Below are 14,199 nucleotides of genomic sequence, written 5' to 3'. Positions count from 1 at the left end.
CGACCAGATCTTGAATCTACTCACTCTTGGCCGTACAACTTTTACCTCTTTCGTCAATACAAACGCCTGGAATTTTATTCTATGTCTCTATTTTGAGACACATATTTTTGCGTCAAGGCAGATAAACAATTTGCCGATCTTTGGCGCAGAAAATCTTTGCTTTCTTGCTTTACTCCACGTCTCGAAATGCCTACCGAGCACGATTTGCAGCCACAGTACTGAGTCCAGTATGCATTGCAAATGATGGTCAGTTGATTGAGCAAGCAGGATGTCTTGAAATTTTTGGTCCTGTGAACCCCAATTCTCAACAGGAGACATACCGGCAACCATGGTAAGCAAGGGAGGGGATGAACCCCGCTGAACTAGGTCAAGACTACCTAAATAGTAGTAATTAATATCCGTGACCTGGGCGACATAACAAGGACAGGACCGGGGTTGTTGTCCCCTCATGACGCGAACCAGGCTGGGCCTGTCAGAGTGGGGGTATTCAACCATGTGCAATGCATAAAGGATAAACAAGCGGAATGAAATTGGAGTTGGGGTAAGTGAGCAGAAGAAAAAAAAAAGACTCAATCAAAATAAATAAAACCATGCGGTTGTTTACTTGGCTTCCCGCGTGCTAAATGTGGGCTAGTAAAGCATGCAAGATGTCGAATTGACGGCACAGGGGGCTTCTCATTAATCGAATGGTGATTAATTCGCTTGATATGGTCCTGGCCTTAGACGGACGGCCTGACAATGCATGGCTTGCTGCTTGTCTGTTATTTTCGTAACTTGGATGCTTGTTTGAATTGACTTGGACCTCGACAAGCTTCACCAACTTTTTCGCAAGCATTTCCTCTACTCTCTCTCTTTTTTTTTTTGTTTTGACCACCAGCGCTGTTGCATTCGTATCGATCGGCACCTAATCCAGCCAAGTTACAGCGGTCAAGTTCGTTTCCAAAAAAGCCCCGAGATTAACCAGATTAAAATAAAGGTAGCCAACTGAATCACACCCAAACTTGACCTGACTGCGTTGCGAAACCGACCACCAAAACAACCGCCGCTGGTTGGGGCAAACAACCGGGCCATGTCACCTGCAGCCAGTCAAAACTTTGCATCCGACAGCTGCAAAACAACATGCATCAACCTCTCAACACTCATTCCACAACCAAATCTGGAACGCGCCCTTCTTCGAGATTATCCAGTGTGAGGAAACCAGGAATCAAGCCTGCCGACGAGAACGTCAATCCTGTCAAGCGAAAGCCGTCGCTACTTGAATTAACTGCCAAGGCCAGTGATCCGACAGCCACACCGCCTGGGCCAATCGCCAACAATAGGAGACTCGACAACAACAACAACAAAAAGAGCACCACAACAACATCCACCATCAATACGAGACCCCGATTAGCCACGAGTCGAACCTCCACCAACACAACAACGAAAGCAACTCCCTCAAGGCCTGTTATTCGCTCCAGCAACTCGCTGCCAGCAAAGCCATCTCGTAACCCTCTGCAGCCCAGAGATCGAAATGTTGCGCCGCCGCCTGTAGCTGTCGCTGCTTCGCGTACTCCTGCACTGGCGGCAGCAGCCCAGCAACCACGACTTTCCCCCAGGCTCGCCACTTCGGCCAAGATGCCGCCGGCTAATAATCCGCGGCAACCACAAATGCCCACGCTGGCAAAGCCTGCACCACGGGCTCCTTTGACCCCCAAAATCGCAGGCCCCAAACCACCGACCAGCACTCCTCAACCCCAACAGCAACGTCCCATGGCTGCAGCATATTCTACTCCTTTGCCGAGACGAAGTACGGCGAGCAGACCAGAGTCGTCGCTGGGCATCTCGGAGCTCCCCAGGGATGATACCACATCACCTGCTTCGGGAATGATCGGCTACATGAACGTCACGCCTAGATCCGGCCCGAGGCAATCTCGAGTCGACAGCACAAACTCGACTCCCACCGGAACTCCGCAATCAGAACAGCAAGAGCCATCTTGGGATCCAAGATCGAGCATCACGGCTCCGATAGATAGCAATGGTCCTAGGAGGCCTGTCGTGTCGTTCAGTCCTGCGCCGTCAGATTCCGGACGACCGACTATTGCCCGACCAAGCGCGTCTGACTCCAAATTTTTTTACGCCAGCAGCGTCAAGGCTCCAGTCGGGAGCCAAATACAACCGCCACCATCAGCACCACCACTTGCAAGGGCGCCTCAACCATTGCAGAAGGCATCGACCTTTTGCTATGCCAATGGCGACACACTACCTCCCAAGCCCTCACCTGGACCACCACTGGTATCCCCACAGTCTGCCACCTTTGGCCCTAGTTTAGGGCCGACTTCTGATGCCGGAATCTCGAGCAAATTCATGTATGCCAACGGTGTACCGGATGTTGCACCAACGGCACCTAAGCCGGGATTTGTTTCTGTGTCGCGGCCGGGGTCTTCAATGTCATCTACTTCGAGAATCCCTGGACGGCCTGCGAGTGTCATAGCAGCCGCACCCTCTGCCATTGGATACGGTGCGCAGCGACCTGTATCACCTCTGAAGCAACCTTTCTATTCTGCTCCCAAGGCTCCAGTCATCTCTCAAGCACCTACTAGTCACCCGACCCCACCTATGAGCGGCTATTCCATGTCACCAAGTTTAGCAGCGATGCGGCCCAGTCATGAGACCTCGCCTGTCATTCCAAGCAACAGTGGCTTTTTCGTCCCAGGACATGCTCGCAACCGTTCGTTGACAGCCATGTCGGATGCGGCTAGCCGTGGTCTTGCTCCTCGTTCACCCTCAGAGACCTCGTCAGGTTCACTCACCGGGCTTGGTGTGGCTGGCCCGACTATGGGCTTTGCAAGCCTTTTACAGGCCGCAGATGATTTTATCGAGGAGACAGAAACCGAGAGCGAGGATGATATTGATCCAGACGAATCGCTCGATAGTATAAACAGCACTCAGGCGAAGGAGAAGGATCCTGTTGATGAACTTGTTAGCAACGCTCGCCGCGAGCGCAAGGTGCAAGATCTCGAAATTACAAACGCCAGCCTCGAGGCCATCAACCGCACACTTGAGCGTCAATTACGGAAACAGACTGCTGAATTACGGCGGTATCGGAGGCTATCTCGTTCAGGACGCCTCTCACTTGTCTCTGTTGGCAAGAGGATAGCTTCCGATTCTACAGTAGAAGGCCCGTTGCTCGACCCTTCCAGTCTTGGCTTGGAGGATCTGAGCGAAGAGGGTGAAGGAGATGACTATCAAGACGATCCAGACGCCAACGAATCTCCCGAGGACTTTTCTGACTCCGAATATGGGTCGGGATCAGGCTCTAGCCAGATGAGCCCTAGCACTATGGAAACACGTGACGCAAGACATCGCAGACGAGACGAGAAGCGACTACAATTAGACCTGACCAAGCACCAACAGCTCCTAATTGATAGCCAGAAGATCAACCAGAGCCTTAAGCGTTGTCTAGGCTGGACAGAAGAGCTCATCAAGGAGGGTCGCCGTGCACTCGAGTACCAGGTACGCGTTAGCGAGGTTGAGATCGGTGGGCGAGTACTGGTGCGCAACGACGAAGAGGATGAGGATGGTGATGGAATGCACTCAGCTGTCGTTGTCGACTTTGGGCACGAGGACGACACCATCACAAATCTCTCATTTAATGGCAAGGGCCCACAGGACCGCGATAGTGGCATAGACCTGCCCCCTGATGGCGGATAATCGCACTATTTCACATCAGCAGTCGCACTCATTTTTTTTTGGCTCGGCCCGAAGCGAGTCTTGTAACAACAACTGGAAGAAAACAACAGCAAAAATTGAACCAAGCAATGATAATCACCACGACGCTCGACGTCACAACACATCACCACTCTGCGGTAACTTTCCTTCACTGTACAAATTCACGGCTGGTTTTGGTCAGCTGGAGGCAAAAAATACTCCCCTGGCGAATACCTCGTCTTGCTTTTCCGACCAGAGTCGACTGCGGTCGACATATCTTGCATACGGGACAGGCGTTTATTTGATTTTCTTTGTTATTTAATTCAACTCATAGCGGGCGGTTTTATGCATTGTCAGGACTGGGAAGACGCGACATGATAGCGCGTTCAGTCAGTTCTCTCTGCGGGTTTCTTATCGCCTCGCAAACTCAGGGATCAACTTCTCTCTCTTCGCATTCATACTCGTCTCACCAGAGCCGAATGCTGAGATCCCTTGTCTATACCAACAATATTCTCCTTTGTTATCTATCGGCCCTGCCACCATTACAGACATCGAGGAAAGCGAACATGTCATGTCATGATGCTGTTTCGACTTTCTCATTTTATTTGTACTTTTAGATACCCAAGAAGATATTTAACATGGTGAATAGAAGTGGAGGTGAACAACATGAGGCAGGAATGTCATCAAAGAATTTAATTCATTTGTGACTGGTTGAGAAATTCTAGTATGAGCTGTGGCCGGGGACTGAGAATGTGGTTGTGGAATGATGGATAACTGCATAACGAAATGTTTTCTCTCGACTGTACCAAGTTCGTTATGCAGCCGTCTTTGACAAGTGCAGTGAAATCAAAGTCCAGATGACGCAGTAGCATCGACTGCAGAAGGTCGCAGAAGCTGGGGGCCCGCACAAGATGTACCGTTGCCCCCACCATGTCATAAAAAAGATGGATGCCTGTCATTGCCAGGTCAAGGTGAAGTGGTGCATAGCAATGTACTTTATTCGATAAGGCAACGACGTAATGATCCAGGAATGATGTGCTAAGGTAGTACTATTTATTCTACTCTGTATGCAGTAAGCGGGGGTAAAAAAAGTCATGGGTGTGGTGGCTGTCTTGATCGGGACTACAGAGACTCAGAAGCAATGCAAAACAAGATAGGTATGTGCTGAAGAGTTGGTTGGCTTGCTTGCTTTCCTAATCGCAAGAATAGTAGCCTCACTTCTGCCTAATATTAACGCTGCACCTATTTTTGGTTTGCTTTATACTCTTGATCTTTTTTTTATTTTATTTTTTACATCTTGCAACTATAATTGAAGATTTCCTAAGCTCCTAGTCTAGACCAAAAGACTTCCTTTTGAATTTGTCGGTCAAACTTCGCTACCGCGTCCACGTCACCCCCCCAAGACTACTACCCCGCCAAAATTTAAGGCCGATTATTTACGAGGCAGGGGTTGTTACTTTTTTTTCTCGGTCTACGAAATCGACTGGGGACGACAAGGACGACTAAAAAAAAACGTACAATCGTTCAACTACCTTTACCTTATCTACGACCCCCTGAATATTTACCTAACTACCTACCTGAACTCATTACTTCACGAACGGACATACATACATACAGCATCCTGTCTATCTGCATTTAACGTCCCATCAGATTACAACCGGCATAAACTTTATTTACCCAGGTTTTGCATTTGAATCCTTCGCGACAAGACTCAAAAAAAAAACTAAAAAAAAAATAAAAAACACACAAAGGACCGCCCGTCATGGTCGTCGACACCGCGTACTACGACACGCTCGGCGTGCAGCCGACGGCGACGGAGCTCGAGATCAAAAAGGCGTACCGCAAGCTCGCCATCGTGCACCACCCGGACAAGAACCCCAACGACCCCAAGGCGCACGAGAAGTTCCAGGAGATTGGCGAGGCGTACCAGGTGCTGTCGGACCAGGACCTGCGCAAGGCATATGACAAGTATGGCAAGGACCACGCCAAGCCGACCGAGGGCTTCGCCGACCCGGCCGAGTTCTTCACCAGCATCTTTGGCGGCGACGCCTTTGTCGACTGGATCGGTGAGATCAGCCTCATGAAGGACCTGACCGCCACCATGGACATCACCCTCAGCGCCGAGGAGCAGGAGGCCGAGGAAGCTGCTGCCGCCGCCGCCGCTGCGGGTGGTGCTGGTGCTGCTGGTACTACGGATGCAGAGTTCCCCGGTACGGAGGAGGCGATGAAGGAGAGCATGAAGACGGGCGGGACGACTGGTGCTGCCCCCGCTGCAGACCACACCACCGGTGCGCCGGCACCGCCACCGCCGACGGTAGTAGTCGAGGAGGAAAAGACGAGTGCAGCAGCACCTGCAGCGGCCGGGGCCCCACCTAGCCCGTCGCCGACACCATCTCGCACATCAACACCTGGGCCGTCGGGCCGGTCGACACCCGGAAAGCACGCGATTCCTCTGCGGCCGGCGCTGATGGATCGGCCGTCAGACTCGTCTGACGGGGCGCTGGGGGCGACGGAGGAGGAGAAGAACCTGCGGGCCAAGGGCAAGAAGGCGAGCCTGAGCAAGGAACAGCGGGAGCAGCTTGCGGCATACGAGCGGGAGCGGGCGCGGATCCGACAGGAGAGGGTGGACACGCTGGCGCAGAAGCTCATCGACCGCATCAGCATCTGGACCGAAACTGACAAAGGGCCGGACGTGACGGCGGCGTTCAAGGAGAAGACGCGGCTCGAGGTGGAGAACCTCAAGATGGAGTCGTTTGGCCTCGACATCCTGCACGCCATCGGGCAGACGTATGTGGCCAAGGCCACGAGCCTGCTGCGGAGCCAGAAGCTGTTTGGCATCAGCGGCTTCTTCAGCCGGATCAAGGACAAGGGCACCATCGTAAAGGAGACGTGGAACACCATCAGCTCGGCCATCGACGCGCAGCAGAGCATGGAGGAGATGGCGCGCGCCGAGGAGAAGGGCGGCGAGGACTGGACCGACGAGAAGAAGATGGAGTACGAGAGGCGGGTCACGGGCAAGATCCTGACGGCCGCCTGGAGGGGGAGCAAGTTTGAGATCCAGAGCGTGCTCCGCGAGGTGTGCGACGCCGTCCTCAACGACAAGAAGGTGCCACTGTCTAAGAGGCTGGAGAGGGCTCAGGCGTTGGTGATTGTCGGCGAGATTTGCGCAAAGGTATGTACACGGGGCTTATCGTTTTTTTTCTCTCTCTCTTTTTGTTTGCTGCGTCTTCATCACGAAAAAACACTAACATGACCCACCTCTTTCCTCGAAAACCACAGGCTGCACGAACCCCCGAAGAAGAGGGCGACTACATGGCCTTTGAGCAGCTCGTCGCCGAGGCGGCCATGAAGAAGGACAAGAAAGAAAAGGAAAAGGACAAGAAGGACGACAAAGCCCCGGGCAAGAAGGATGACAAGTCGGCGGCCGCAGAGACCGCGGCGAACGCTCCCAATGTTCCCGAGGCCGGCAAGTCGTAAAAAAAAAAATCACAAACTTTTGCGAGGCAGCAGGGCTGTCATTTGGGGGTACAGTAGACTTTGGGGAAGGGAGGAGGTCAAATAACCTGTAATACGAGGCGTGTATCTTGCGAGGCTTTGGTTTTTTTCGGCCTTTTTTTTTTTCTTCTTTTTCTTCTTCTTTTGCAATGGGGCTTTTTTTTCGTTCATATTGCGCCCTAGATTAGTATTCTTCTTTTTTATTATGGCTGTTTTCTCGGCACATTCATCATCCCCTTCAATACCACTGCATAGATGTTATAGATTCGGAAAGGCTTGCAGGTATCCCAGTTGCATCCAACCGGGAAATAACCAGCTCGTGATTATTAGCTCTTCCTATGTCGACCTGAAAGTGATAGCAACGTGAGATGAGCGTTACCTTGATTTGATGGTTTCGCCCAACTGGTTGACCGTTTTCCTGATGGAGCAGGTTTGCTACAGGGTTTGGACCAGATTACAAGCACTTTCCATTATCTGCCATCCTCTACATTTGCTTGTTTGTCTCCCACTGCTTTCTTACCTGCCTACATACCTTTGCATCCCATACCTGCAATAGTTTTTTGGTTCCCATTCATCAGCACCGTCTCATTAGAATCCAACGCTGCTGGACCCACGCGATTTCATAGAGCGCTCCAAAACACATAGATACAAGAAGCCTTCAATATACGTTGACTGCCAATTTTCAAAGAATCCTATCGTCTTCTGGGCCAGTCATTCTCATATCTTCCGCTCTCCATGAATCCAGTTTTTTTTCTTTTTCACATTTTGATCAATCCTTTCGTACTTCGCAGCACTTTCAATCATTTCCCCGTCTACAAACGCGAATCCACTTCACCACACTCTTACGCAACAAAGGTGCCACCAAAGCTTGCATGCACGCCACCAAGGTACAACCGTTAGCGTCATTCAAGTCCCTGCCAGCCATGAGACCAGATGACATGGACTATTTTGCGATGGTGGACGGGAACAACGAAAACAGTCCAGATGGACCCGCCCCAAGCCGACCAAACCCACATGACTTAGCAGCAAAAACCCGCCTGCCTACCTGTTTAGCTCGCAGACATTTCTCGGTGAGGAATCTTGCTGACGTTTTGGCAGCACCTTAGTTCGTCTTGTCGGATCTGTCACCATCCAAGAGCATACAATCCGGTATGGTGTAGGGGTTAGCATACCGCGTTTTCACCGCGGCGACTCGGGTTCGATTCCCGATATCGGAGTTTCATAATTCTTTTGTTTTTTTGTGCTTACGTTCGATACCTAAGCTCTCCCAGACTCGTTTTTTTTTTTTTTTTCGCAAGTGTTTGTCTTTTCATTTTCTTGGTTCACTTTCCATGCAGATAAAGAAACACACTGGCTATACATGTACACTGGGACAATCAAAGCCATTTGCCGGCCTCGAGAAATCTTCGTTCCACACTTGCCTACCCTATCTATACCCGTATTTTTCCATTGTCAGTAAATACTCGATCTAAAACTTTAAAGCCTGCAGCCATATATACGAATAGATGCATCCAATCTACTCGAATTCCTTATTAGGTTCGTTCGCACAAAAAAATAATGGCGCAAGTTCTGACGACCAAGGCGTGCTACATTGATCGTTGCACAAATGGAGAATCTGCGTTTATCTCTATTGGCTCGCTGATGCTAGAGTGGGTGGAATAACACTTGGAGACTTGGCGAGGGGTTGATTTTACTCCACGAGGAAATCGAGGGCCTCTTGGTTCCAAGTTCAAGTTTTTTTTTTCTTTTTTTTTAAAAAATATTAAGTAGATTTGGTGACTGTGACCTTTCCTTTTCTGCTAGTCAACATCAGACCCAGTAGACAGACAGACGCCTTGGCCGCGAGACTCGACTCAGTCATACATACATTCAACTTTTTTTTTTACATCATATACATCGCCCAAAATGGCAACTCCGAACCAACAGAACCTGGTAGAGAAGAACGAGGAGTATGTCAAAAACTTTACTCATGGCCATCTCGAGCTTCCACCCGCAAAAAAATATCTGGTTTGTAAGTTGGCATATGCCATTCTGCTGAACAAGCTGTATTTATACTACAGTTGAGGAATAAAAAAAAAGGAGCTATTGTCGTCTCCCCAAAGATACAAATAGTATCCCGTCTCAATCCACCCGATAACAGAGTGCCCTGCTAACCACAACAAAACATCACAATAATAATAAAAAAGTAACCTGCATGGATGCCCGCATAGACCCAGCGGCGGCCTTTGGCATCGGCCTGGGCGACGCCCACGTGATCCGCAACGCCGGCGCCAGCGCGCGCGACGGCCTGCGGTCCGTCGTCATCTCGCAGCTGCTGCTGGGCACGCGCGAGGTCCTGCTGGTCAAGCACACGGGCTGCGGCATGCTGACCTTTACGGGCGAGCAGGCGCACGCCCTGGTCCGAGATAACTACGGCGTCGAGGCCGCCACCGAGCTGGCCGGGCTTGACTTTCTCGAGTTTCCTGACCTCGAGCAGGCCGTCAGGGACGATGTTGCTTTCCTCAAGGCGTCAAAGGCCGTGCCGGATCATGTTGTCGTCAGCGGGTGGGTGTACGAGGTCGAGACGGGTAAGGCGAGGAGGGTTGAGTGAGCTGGGGTTGGTGGTGACGGTTGTTGTAGACCCTTATTTTTGGTACTTGAACAAAAAAAAAAGGTTCAAACATGCGTTTTTTTTTTTTTTTTTTTTTTTTCGTCTTGCAGCTTTTGCACTTTATGGACCAAGGCCGAGCCTGAACTGCTCAAACATACCCCGCATGTCCCTGGCAGATATGTCACTCCTGGTTCCCTGGCCATCCAGCCTGTGGGCCTCGAAGCACGTCGTCTGCCAGTTGATCCAATCGACCTCGCCGCGCACGACGCCGCCGCCCACAAACTCTAGCCGCGCATCCATGGCCCCGTCCGCATTTCCGCCGACGCCGCCGCCCGTAAAGACCTCGCGGTAGTGCGCGCTGAAGCCGAACCAGCCAAACGTCCGCCGGCGCGACGTCTCGTACGGCCGCCTGTCGGTCCGGCCCACGCCGTCGAGGAAGCCGAGGTCGAACCGCATCCACAGCGCATCGCCGTCTAGCGTCAGCGTCATGATTTGCGCATGTGGAGAAGTGGGCTTGTAGCCAGGGGGTGTGTCAGAGTGTACAATTCCGTAGCGGCCGTTGAGGAGGCCTAGAGGCGCGGAGGCGCGGTTGCTGCTCGCCGGAGTGGACACCCAGTCCATAGGCTGGGGCTCCGGTCTGGGAGAGCCGGGGTATGGGGGCGGCGGGTCGTCGTCATCGTCATCGTGGCCCTCATTTTCGAGCTGGTCATCGTAGCTGTCGTAGTCTTCGCTCTGGCTATCTTCACCGTAGTCGTTCGAATAATCTTCATGGCCATCGTAGTAGACTCGATTGTAGTTTTCGTCCTCTCCGGAGTCGTAGTCGTCACCTGACGACGACGACGGACGATAACCAGATTTCCGGGCTGTCTGTTTTGTCCTAGGGCCCAGCTGCATGCGGCTGCTTGCAGGGGGCTTCGGGACGATATATGGTGCTCCGGTGACCGAAGCTGACGATCCTGCCCGTGAAAAATTGGCTTCTCGAACCGGCATAGCGCTGGAACCAGAGACAACTTTGCGAGCTGTCTGCTTCGTCCTTCCGGCCAGTTGTTTGCGGCTGCTTGAAGTCCTCGGCGGGATGAGGAGAAGGCGCAGCAGCTGGCTTCTTTGGGGAGGCTTTCTTCTTTGCGGCTGTGGTGTATGCTTTGGACTCGGTCTTTATCTTCTTTGCAGCTGGAGCACTAGTTATTTTGGGCTCTGCTTTGACCTTTTTTTGTAGCTGAATTAGCAGTCGCCTTAGGTTCTGTTTTGATCTTGTTTGCAGCCGGAGTTGTAGCTGTTTTAGGCTCTGTCTTTATTTTCTTTGCGGCCGGGACAGCAGCAGGTTTAGGCTCCGCCTTGCCCTTCTTGGCTGCTGCCGGTTTCTTTGCAGGAGCTGACGACGTCGAGGCGCTGCTAACAGTGACACTAACAGCCCTACCACCAACACCAGTAACCGTGACATGAAAGCTTGCAGCGCCGCCATCATCATCATCATTATCACCATCATCATCCGCAGCCGCCGCCGCCGCCGCCTTTCTCTTCTTCTTCTGCCCGGCCGACGACGACGACTTCACCGCACCCGCACCCGCACCCGCCTTGCTAGCCCTGGTCCACTCCCTACGCATGTCCTTCTCGAGCTTTGCAAACTCTCCGGGCACGACCAGGTCGCCGCGGCGGACGGCCTCGAGCAGCCTCAGCTTGGAGGTGCTCTTTGACCTTTGACGGCGGGAGCTGGTAGTGACGCAGCTGGGCCTCGTACCAGTGCGCTGGCCGGTCCTCACCGGCGTCAAAGTGGTCGCGCAGCTCCAAGGGGCTGTGGCGGCGGTGCACGTTGCCGCCAGACGACGTGATCGAGAAGCAGTCGGTCGTAAAGGTGAATGTGTTGCCCAGCAGCTCGCGCGTGATGGGTGCCGCCGCCATTTTCTTTTTTTCTTTCTTTTTCTTTTTTTTTTCTTATTTCTTAAAATTGTTGCTAGTTTCTTCAACGAGGTGTGGTGAATTCTTTTTCTTTCGTCTTGAATTGCCCACCGATGTGGTCCAGTCTCAACCTTCAGTCGCCTTTGCAGCTTGGTCCCTGCCCTTTGGCTCACTGTTCATGCCAAGGACAGACCCAGGTTGGACAAACAGAGTAGCCTCTCCAAGTAACCGACGATGGGACAGGCTATATTCTGGACCCGGAAAGTTGTAATTGCGGTGGTTCAATTGTACAACAAGGGGGAACCTGATTTACCAGGATGTGGAGATCATGTGAAGGTGAACTGAAAAGCAACAGTAGAAATTGAAAAAGAAAAAAAAAGTAAACAAATAGTTTGCATAACCACTGATGTAACTTCCCCGGCGTACAAATGTAAATAAAGTAGGTAGGGACGAGCCATGCTTGATTAAAATTCCCACATTTGAGACGCAAGCGAAGTCCAAGCGGCAGATGTGGTGAAATGTCAAAATATGGATTGCTGTAAGCTGATATTATTCTCCGTACCCATTGTATATCTATATCCACTTGAAGTATAGAATCAAGAGAAGAATGTGGTGCGGCCAGACAAAAATATCCCCAGGTTGTGAGATGCAGTACAAAAGGGATAATAATAAACCCAGTTATTTATCGTTGCCAGTCATCGCCCGTCGCTTTCTTCGAGGCATCCAGTGACCAATACCCGGTCATATCGCCCTTCAAGCGGCCTCTGTCCGTTGCGAGGCCGAGCCGGAGGGGTCCAAAGAAGGGAGAGAAAAAAATATGGTAGTCGGCGATGTGTGATAATGGTTCTGCGTTTATTGGGTTTTACACGTAGAATCTTTGACTTTCTCAAAGTTAAGACCGCCTGTGTGTATAACGCAATTTCCGGAATTATCACAGGCTCCCTGCCCATCGTGGCATGGGATTGATTTGCTTGCTTTTTGGCGTCTTTCCAGGCTGACGGCAGGGGCAGCGTTGGGAGTGCCAGCGTCTGGCAAGGCAACTCCCACAACCACGGCGGCCAAAAAGCCTATGCAGAGGGAAAAGGTGACCTTCATTTCTTTTTTTGCGTAATTTGGTAAATAGAAAATTGTTAAAAGGGAATGATGAGGAGCTGGATAAAGTTTTACAACTATACCGGCTGGTGTGAAGTATAAAGAATTGTAATGAGACGAAGTGATGTTGATTTGTTATTGTATTTGTCGTTTTCCAGCATCCAACCTTTATATTTTTAATATGTGTTTTTACGCGACAAGCGCATTTGCGATTAATTCGTCGGTTTTGTTTGGACAACGTATGGTTTCCGTTTAGGATTTGTCGCACGTATTTTTACTGATTATAAAAATAAAGAATTAGCTTTGAATACACCCCATGATTATGCAGGGGTTAATACACAAATAGACTGTTTGGTGGCGAATTTGTATCAAGTTTACATATGAATAGCTTTGCAAGAAAACCTCGGGAAAATATAATTTTGCAACAAGAATTATACCCAAATGTGCTCGATAACATGTTTGATGTACTGTTGCTTATATACGATATAACGTGCGTTCTATACCTACAAAGCTGAGATAGCTCTTACATCACCTACCTATGTGCAACCTAAAGACTTTGTAACCTATTCCAACTTAACACAATAGAATAGGGGCCATCGAGTCAATTCAACAAAGTATAGCATACTAGTAGCTACAGAAAGTTCACCGCTAGTACTCCGTCACCACCGCCTTTGTTCCCCTTTATGTTTTCCTTCCAAGGCCTTGCCGGACAAATTACCGCCCATCAAAATCGGATAGGCTGTGCGTAACGAGGTCGAAAAAAGGGTCGGGTTGTTTGTTGCTTTTGTGGTCGGTTCCATGGTTTTGCGTTTATGCGACTTTACACTCAGAATCTTGAAATCTTTTAGTTGTCAAACCGCCTGTTGATACAACGCAGTTTCCGGCATCGTCGCAAGCTCCCTCCCCATTCTGGCATGAAACTGCTGGAATTACTGAAAGTGAGCGTTTTTCTAAGTTGGAAGCGGCAGCGTTGGGGCTACCGGCGTCGGGCAAAGCGATTGCCGTAACGAGGGCGGCTAAAAAGGTTATGGAAATGGAAAAGGTGAATTGCATTGTTGGTTGGTTGTTGAATGAAGTTGAATAACGAGCTATGCCAGATAGTTTCTAATAATGAGAATTGTAATGTTAGAGATAGTTTTTAATAACGAGATTTGTGATGAAGGAGAAGTAGAGTTTAAAATTGTTAACTTTCAAATTCCCAACCTTTATATATATATTTTTTTTTCTGTTTTTTTCGGTAGCATTTATATTGAGTCAGGTCGAAAACAAAGGGCCAGATGGTTTAATATCTTGTGGTTTCATAGTTTTGAGTTTGTGGTATTTTTACACGCAGCGTCGTCATATATTTTATGGGTGCTAAGGCCCGTGGGTACCACGCAGCTTCCCCTGTCGCAGAATCCCTCATTATTGTGACAATAAACCGTTGTAGGAAGTTCTGA

General features: G+C 50.3%; 4 protein-coding genes across 4 annotated transcripts; 3 read left to right on the top strand and 1 right to left on the bottom strand.

Moving 5' to 3' along the window:
- Positions 1–111: 111 nt before the first annotated feature.
- Positions 112–423, bottom strand: PgNI_06187 (uncharacterized protein; the record flags this gene model as incomplete). Its single annotated transcript, XM_031126213.1, has 2 exons — positions 112–218; positions 321–423. Coding segments are annotated over 2 exons (210 nt in total), but the record flags the coding sequence as incomplete, so codon positions are not given.
- Positions 424–1,119: 696 nt separating this feature from the next.
- Positions 1,120–3,690, top strand: PgNI_06186 (uncharacterized protein; the record flags this gene model as incomplete). Its single annotated transcript, XM_031126212.1, has 1 exon — positions 1,120–3,690. The coding sequence occupies one exon, from the start codon at positions 1,120–1,122 to the stop codon at positions 3,688–3,690; it is 2,571 nt and encodes an 856-aa protein (XP_030982352.1).
- A 1,221-nt stretch (positions 3,691–4,911) lies between these two features.
- PgNI_06185 (uncharacterized protein) lies at positions 4,912–7,504 on the top strand. The gene is made up of 2 exons (XM_031126211.1): positions 4,912–6,859; positions 6,967–7,504. The coding sequence occupies exons 1-2, from the start codon at positions 5,450–5,452 to the stop codon at positions 7,162–7,164; spliced, it is 1,608 nt and encodes a 535-aa protein (XP_030982351.1). The 5' UTR covers positions 4,912–5,449; the 3' UTR covers positions 7,165–7,504.
- A 1,459-nt stretch (positions 7,505–8,963) lies between these two features.
- On the top strand, positions 8,964–9,772 carry PgNI_06184 (uncharacterized protein; the record flags this gene model as incomplete). Its single annotated transcript, XM_031126210.1, has 2 exons — positions 8,964–9,193; positions 9,369–9,772. Exons 1-2 carry the CDS (start codon positions 9,088–9,090, stop codon positions 9,770–9,772), a joined length of 510 nt encoding a protein of 169 aa, XP_030982350.1. The 5' UTR covers positions 8,964–9,087.
- Positions 9,773–14,199: the final 4,427 nt, after the last annotated feature.

Source organism: Pyricularia grisea, chromosome I, assembly GCF_004355905.1.
Source record: "Pyricularia grisea strain NI907 chromosome I, whole genome shotgun sequence".
Classification (NCBI taxonomy): Eukaryota; Fungi; Ascomycota; class Sordariomycetes; order Magnaporthales; family Pyriculariaceae; genus Pyricularia; species Pyricularia grisea.
Note: the sequence above shows the minus strand (reverse complement) of the source record. Positions and strands in the feature narration are given on the sequence as shown.